This window comes from Styela clava, chromosome 14 (assembly GCF_964204865.1).
Source record: "Styela clava chromosome 14, kaStyClav1.hap1.2, whole genome shotgun sequence".
NCBI lineage: Eukaryota > Metazoa > Chordata > Ascidiacea > Stolidobranchia > Styelidae > Styela > Styela clava.
In genome coordinates this window covers 604,838-613,180 of record NC_135263.1, presented here as the reverse complement: position 1 = coordinate 613,180, position 8,343 = coordinate 604,838, and the positions used below count along the sequence as shown (strand labels likewise).

At 37.9% G+C, this 8,343-nt stretch overlaps 1 protein-coding gene across 1 annotated transcript; it reads left to right on the top strand.

The window, feature by feature from the left end:
- The first annotated feature begins 2,540 nt into the window (after nucleotides 1-2,540).
- On the top strand, nucleotides 2,541-2,885 carry LOC144432015 (uncharacterized). Its single transcript, XM_078120018.1, has one exon. The coding sequence runs from the start codon at nucleotides 2,541-2,543 to the stop codon at nucleotides 2,883-2,885; it is 345 nt and encodes a 114-aa protein (XP_077976144.1).
- The last annotated feature ends 5,458 nt before the right edge of the window (nucleotides 2,886-8,343 follow it).

Here is an 8,343-nt window from a genome sequence, read left to right as displayed (position 1 = left end):
GTACTTTTAACAGTTTCAAACAGTTACCACTCACGCGATAAGATCCATATACAGGGAAATATCTATACAGGTTCCAATCCTTGTTAAAAGTTTGCTCAGAGCAATATCATACCTGAACTAAATACCTGATAGGAGAGTAATGGAGAAAGAGTGATTGTTTATATAGGACCTCGATTATAAAGGCAAATAAAGAAGCAATTTATTTGCAAGACGTCGCTCCGAATCAGGCTCTATACAAGTGCTTTGCAACCTTTTATTACTCGGGGCCTCTTTCTGGAGACTTTTAGCACTCATGGCCCCCGTTTGTCATTCCAGTGGTATTCGTAGTTTATTTTGATTGTTAGATTCCGAGTTGCATTAGGTTCAAGAATTGTATACCACACTATATTTTAGGTATGTTTTCTTAGAGGGTTAAACATATCGTAACTTTATATTTTTCCGATTATCACAGATTTTACCAAAATAGCCTAAAAAATTACACATAACTCACCAAAATGGGAGAATTTAAAGTTGGTCTGTGCGGATGCTTCTCCAACATGGGGTTGTGCTGTTATGCCAACTGCCTTGCACCTTTAACAGTCGGAAAGATTGCTGAATCATTCGGAGAAAAACAACCAGTTCTGTGGGCAATGGCTGCCGGTTTCGTTCCATGCATTGGTCTCGGTCTTCTTAGAACCAGAGTTCGTGAACGGGATGGCATCGACGGAGGTTTCATGGGCGACTGTTGCACAGCTTTGTTGTTCCAGCCATGCGTTCTCAATCAACTTGCAGGCCACACGTGTGCACTGGACCCAATCCTCCCTCAAGAACACAATATGCAACGAGTCGCTCCAGATCAAAGCTAACTTTCTAAACGTTCGCCAAATAAGACATCTAACTTTGTCATCAGTTTACCATTGTTGTGTAATAAGTAAATTATAACGAAAGGGAGTGAAGTTTTCATTTCACTATGACGTCATAGAGACTTATTACATAACAATGGTTCTCAGATGTCTTTAAAACCGGAGCGGAAAACCGGACCCTTTTCGTGTTATTGTTACGTCACTGTATCTTCGTTACAAATTATAGTTTTATTCTATATTATTACGTCACTTTTAATATCATTCTACGCGTTTTTATGTTCCCAAACGTCCAGTGTTTCTGCGTGTTCGTTTGCTTGTTCAGTGTTCTACAAAAAGTGTTATTTTTATTTTCCGAAAAAAATACTTCACAATTTGGTGGCTCATGCTCGACCAAGCCCGGGCTACGGATAATACCATTGGCAATATAAATGGCCCAGACTTGTTTGAGTATGAAGAGTGGTTTAAATTTGTTTTGATTCTGCAGTTTCAATTTTCAGGTTATTCCAACAATAAATTTCAAACTGGCTCCCAAATGCGTAATCAGGATTGTATTTGAGGGAGGCGAGTAGGTATAATGACGTAATACGTGACGTATTTGGTTCAATTTGCTAATGGGTAATGACGTGCAATAGAGTGGCGTTTGAAATTTATTTTAGGGAGTAATACCTATATTCGGTGACGTTATTAATTACGTAATTGGTCCATTTTAGGGAAGATAGATTATATTTGATGACGTTATAACTACTGATGTCATAAGTTTGTCAGAAAAACAATTTATGATGCACTGTCTATAGGTCTCTGCCGAAAACGTGACAGATTCTTTAAAGTGGAAATGCTGTTTTACAGTAATCTCAGTTTTATAATTATTACAAAAACGGGCGAATTTGAGTAATTTCACGGGTTTTTTTCGGAAACACGCAAGATTTTAGATCGGATCTGAATTTTTAGCACCTGGCTCGTTGGGGTTGATTTTAGGGTACTGCCGTAGTATGTGGACCAAAATGGCGGACACCGGAACGCAGGATGTGTACTAACTTAGTGTTAGACCATAATTTTAGACAAAAATACTACGGTAGTCACTTGGCTATTCCCGAACGTGTAATAGAACTAAAACAAGAAAAATTGGAATAAAATTATGGCCTAACCCTAACCTTATACACATACTACGTCGCGGCGTTCGCCATCTTGGTTCACGTAGTCCGGGAGTACCCAAATATGTGGTATTACATTTGATGTAGTTAGTTAGTAAGTCAATCTCTAAGTTATGTTTCAGATTAAAAACCGTCGGCTTGCAAAGTTTTGTGAACTATTTAAGATGTTTTTTTCGTATCACCAGTGACCATATTTCACCAGGAAAACATTTAGAGAGCATGCACGAAAAAAGTATTTAATATTACGAAAATCCTATAGTTTCATATACTTTTTTTGGGGACTTCATTAAGTTATCTTTCTAGTTGTAGTGCGGTAACGTAGGCAGCACAAGTGGATTAGAAATATTTCCGTGTAGGATGTACATATATTTTGGTTTCATTTTGCTAACCTATACATTTAAATTTTGTTCAAACCCCAATCTTTCTACAAGAGGAACAAATTTTGTAGCCAATCAATACTAAAAAACTAACCTTTTTTTCTATACTTTACTACTTAACAGATTTTAGTGATACTGACTAATAACTAAACGATAACTAACCTATCAAAATGGGAGAATTTAAAGTTGGTCTGTGCGGATGTTTCTCTAACATGGGGTTGTGCTGTTATGCCAACTGCCTCGCACCTTTAACAGTCGGGAAGATCGCGGAGTCATTCGGGGAAAAACAACCAGTTCTGTGGGCAATGGCCGCCGGTTTCGTTCCATGTATTGGTCTTGGTCTTCTCAGAACCAGAATTCGCGAACGAGATGGAATCGAAGGCAAGTTTATGGCTGACTGTTGCACAGCCATGCTGTTCCAAGCCTGCGTGGTCCACCAACTTGCAGCCCACACCGGTGCAATGGACCCTATCCTCCCCAAAGAACACATGATGCAACGAGTAGCCCCAGAATAAAGCAAACTTTTCTAAATTTCAACGTTCAGGACATACAACAAATGTGTCACCTTCACCATTATGTCGTAACAAGTATTTACTATGCCATAACAAACGTGGACCATTGTCGAGTAACAATATTGATTTCATTTTATTGTGGACAACCGGATTTATAGGTTATTCTGCGTCACTGCACTTAATTTTCTACGTCACAAAAAATATAATACTATATTGCTCATTATTACGTAACATATGAAGTCATGTTTTGTTTTATTTACATTTGTAGAATATTAAGTGTTCAACTTTTCTATGTTCAGTATTTTGCAAAAATTGTTATATTATATTTTTCAAAAACAATTTTTTTTATAATAAACTGGATTTCCTCTGACATGTATAGAAGATGAATATTTGAATTATTCATGGCAAACACTTGGACGAGCATGTAAAACGGTCCCGGATTGTTTTGGTTGCGTAAATTTTCTTTTTCCGGATATTCTGACAATAAATTTTTGAAGTGGAGTTAATTATTAAAATAGAGATATACTGTCCTGCTCGTGAAACATACGGTACAGCTGAAATTCCCCTCAAGATTACTGGGACTGTTGAAAAATGGCATTTTGGCAAAGGAGGGGTGATGGTGATAACTGAAATGCCAAGGACTCCTGATCTTTAAAAAATGATGGTGGTGCAATACGCACACTGAGGTGTAATGAGACTCACCTTATAGCAAAGTTACGGGATCCACTCAAATGCCAAGAATTGCTAAAGTTTTATAGAATTAGACTCATGAATTATACGAGAATATCGGTCGGAGAACGAAGACTTATCGATCGAAACTGCGGTTTCGATTCATGACTCTATAGTGACACCGCGTGTCCCATCACTAATTAATTAATAACTCGCTAATTATACGACATAATTCATCCAAAATCAATAGGCTTCTGGTCCGAGATATGATGAATGCACATGCAAAATTTGGAGCAGATTCAACCACGCTTTCGTGAGATATCGCGTGCATCTAACAGACAAACATACAGACAGATAAACAGACAAATTCCTATCAACATACTTACCGATCCAAAGATGGATAAGTAACAACGACACTATAGTAGACGTTGACGCACGAACAAAAGCCTAAATCAATCAAATAGCAATAACTATTGTTATCAATTCGATATCCGCGTGGGATTTCTTTTTATAAATATTTGCCCAGGAGAAGTTCGTGTCGCAATCTCCTTTGAATTTTTTTAAATCGTCGTTATATGATTTTGATTTACGCAAGACTTTTGACAGATCATGTCAATACAGTCAGAAAAAAGTGGTTGTAGTAACTAAAAAATCCTCGAAAAAACGAGACAAAAAGTTTGACGTTGTAATTTATGGTGTGGATTGACTTATGTTTTATTCAAAAAATCAAATTCTGCTCGCTTCACTTAGATTCAGTCCGAATTCGAGTCGAATCATAATTTTATGAAATAGAATATTCATATTTTCGTAGCAAAGCCGATTAGTGGTCCAGCCAAGTTAAGAGCTCTCGTTTGATTACTGAGCCTGGTATGGTAAATTATTTACTTGCCCCAGTCCCAGGGCTTAAATGACAAATCAATAAATTTTCAGCTCTGTAGAATCAGAATCGTTACCCGAACCTCCAATCAAAGTACATGGGCTCGCTTTTTTTCAAACTAGATCCCGAAATTGAGCTGCTTCTTCGGTACTCCCGAAGTGTATGCACCAAGATGGCGGACACCGGGACGTAGTATGTGTACCAGGTTAGGGTTAGAGGCCATAGTTTTTTTTTTCATTTTTCTTTATTTTAGATCTATTACGAGTTCGGGGACTAGCCAAGTGACTCCCGTAGTATATGTACCTAAAATTATGGCCTAATCCTAACCTGGTACGCATACTACGTTCCGGTGTCCGCCATCTTGATTAACATACTTCGGGAGTACCGCTTTTTTCTCATTTTATTGTATAAAATAATATGGTTTTTATATATCCCATAGGTAACCGGAGCTGGCAATACGCTTATACCCGCACGGGGCCTCGTCCCATCGCAGGCCCATGTTCGGCATGGGAATTCTCAGCTAGGTAAATGCTCCAGATGCAAGGACTTTGATGATGAATAAAATCTCAAATAACAGATCAACAGATGTGCTAACCATATTGTGACGACCGGGCTAGAAATCCAGCATTGTTAACGCAATTTGAGATACAAACATTAGAACCACATAGGCAGCTGAAAGTGTACAATGACGATCGTGTTCCAAAATCAGTATAATGCACCACCATCGAACCGAAACCGAAAATATCGTGTAACCTTAGTTTGGGTCATATGGGTGTAACTTGTGAAGATCAAAAGTTTGTACAATCCGGGTAGCAGACTGACAACCGAACAACGCGATGAATTATGACTACCAAACAGTTGTTATTATGTCGACATAATCAAACAATGCCTCGACGCAGACGATATCAAAACATATTATGGCACCATAGACACGTCTGAAATCACGTGCGTATAGGATTATCATAATACTCAACGCCAAACCAGTGTTCCCAGGAATAAAAATGGAATGAGTGTAATATCAGGTCCCGTCGGTCTCAAAAAAAAATTGAAGAAAATATAAGTAGCAGAAATCCGTGTCCGAATAAATGAGCGCGGAAAATTTCGCCCAGTATGCTCTTAAATAACGAATCTTTTTTTAATAAAAAGGTATTTCAAAAACCTAAATGTTTTCATCACAAATACTTGTTTTACAGCAAAATGCTTTTGGGGCGATTTTTCAAGCGGCAAATTTTTTTATGCAACGAAATTACCTGCGGTGAGATTTCCTAGAACCGTAGAAATCTATTTGTAGCGACCACTTTCATATTTAAGCAGGTGTGATCGAATTGCGGAAAAAAGCACAACAACAACAAGCATCTCAACAAAACTAACAATACCAACGATCGATATGAACATTTCGCGTCCGATGAAAAAAATGTTGGCTGTTGAAGACATAAGCCAGTACCCTCATTATTTAAGTATTTCGGATCGAATAGTGAAGTATTCGGATCGGTTCAAACAAAAATTTCAAATCGCCGCCATCTTGTTTTTTATTGTTTGCCAAAGGTTGAAGTGAATTTCTCAATTTTTATTTATCAAAGCGATATTTTCACACAGGAATCTGTCGTAAAACTCCTTTTTTCCTAGTAAGTTATTGATTGACCATGTATCCATCCTATTGTGTGTTAACGCTCAGCAAACTGCGTGGGTGATGGACTCATTACAATAATAAAGGGTACTCCCGAAGTATAGTATTGGTTGTTCACCAAGATGGCGCACAACCTGAACATATTTTGTGTACCAGGTTAAGGTTATCAGGTTGTGCGCCATCTTGGTGCACATACTACTGGAGCGCCTCAAAAAGGCACGTGCGATTACATATGTTGCAAGTATTCGAGATTATATTCGGAAAAATATTTTGAAATCATCAGGTATTCAAAAATGCTACATAGTATGGGAACGACGGCCAAAAAGTTCTATTTACGAGCAGAAAAAAAACATGGGAGTAAAATGACAAGAGAATGATGCTCAAATATATGGACACAAAAATCACAAAGAAGTAATACGGGTATGCAATCTGCCACAGTAGACTACCCGTACCGCAGTTGTAACGACTTCGCTGACCAACGGGCACGTGTTGTGCAAAATCAAAGCAGTCACGCTGTCATCAAAACGTGTCCCATAAATAACAATAAAACAGGGAGATTTGAGATAAAATATCAGATCTCATGGGTTATTCAGGAACAAAGGAAAGTAGGAGCTTTCTCGTGAAAAATCCAATCTTTAAGCGAAGAAAATTTCAAAGCAATTGGTCGAGTAGTTGAAGGGGAAAGCGATTTTTTCATAACAACAAGATTGACAACGACATAATAACAAAACGATCCATAGGTCCGCTTTCTCTCAAACAAGCAAATGAATGGAGTAAAAGAAGGAGTGTAGGCTGGCCGGTTACGCTCTTTGATATTTTTGAATACATCTATTGGCCTAGGCGCAGGGAAAGTTCCGGTGGCGAAGTTGCGAACTTCAGCCTATCGATTATAGAGATATTTCGTTCTCTCCTGTCTAGTGTGCCATGACTGCGTGACATTCTTAATCAGCTCATACCGTGTTTCCTCGAAAATAGGACCTATCCTGAAAATAAGACCCAGTCTTAATTTTAAAAACGAGTTTAATATAAGACCTATCCCTGAAAAAAGACCTAGTCAATGACGCGAATTTTTTTTTTTTTTTTTTTGACCTAGTCGATAGCCAGATATCTCTCCGACACGTTTTAAATGATTAAATGAACCGCGTGAGAGAGGAAAACGCGTTTTTTATAAGTAAATGAATATCGGTTTTCATATTTTGTATATTTGAAAATCTCGTAATTCTCTACTTTGTAATTTTGTTTTTGATAAATGAAAATATAATACATCCACGAAAATAAGACCTAGTGTTATTTTATCGAAATAATACCAAGTCCTATTTTTTGCGTTAAATTTGCGCACAATTGTCTCTTCGGCCAACAAGGTCTCGTATACGTACGAGTGTGGAGGTTATGTGCGGATTGAGTTTTCGGTGAATATATTACTAAAGGGTGCACCCAGCGAAGTTGTTAACCTTCCGTAGAAGATTTCACGCTTTTTCCACGTGTGTTATTCTTATATAGCGCTTCTGAACCGGTGCTATGTATGTCGCCCAACTGTGTATGAAGAAAACCATGTATTGCAAGTGTGTCTCGTCTCTGTTTTATCGTTTATTTATTATGGCTATGCCATAAAATACATATATACCAGCAACAGCTCAACAACGCCTTCTGACGACTAGTTGGTGGTATCACCGCCGCTTGGCATGAATTTCATTCGTTACTTTATGATAATTTGCTAAAAGCAATTCCGATCGCAAAACAAACTACCACAGAAAACTGTGGCCGTTTAGATATGAGAGGGTCGGGTCACGGACGCACGAAAATGAGGAGCGATGGGGAACTGTGTCCAGACCGTCCTCATGATAATCACCGCCGATAACCCCGTGTGAATTGAATATGAAGTTTTGTCACCCGATGGATTTTTATAAAATTCGGATATCACCAAAAGGGTTCTTTAATAGCTTTATTACTGTCCATTCACAATCTTATGGCGTGAAAATAAGAAAGCAGTCTTAGAATATATGGGCATGGTTTGATGGTGGTACCTTCACATGCCATTTGCCGTTCGTTAAACAATCACTCGCTGAAAGATCCAAAAACAATTTTTTTTTTACTTTATTATATCTTTGTTTTTTTTGTGTGTGTGCGCGCGTGTAGGTGAATTAATTTAATTTTTTAGGTGAGTGAACACGTACCACTTCATTTCTCAGAACCTTCCAAATTAAATGCTGTAAGCTTTGAACCTTTCGTTAGGTTATGTTGCTGTCCTGATTTCATAAACAATAAGTATTGTATATATACACACTTTA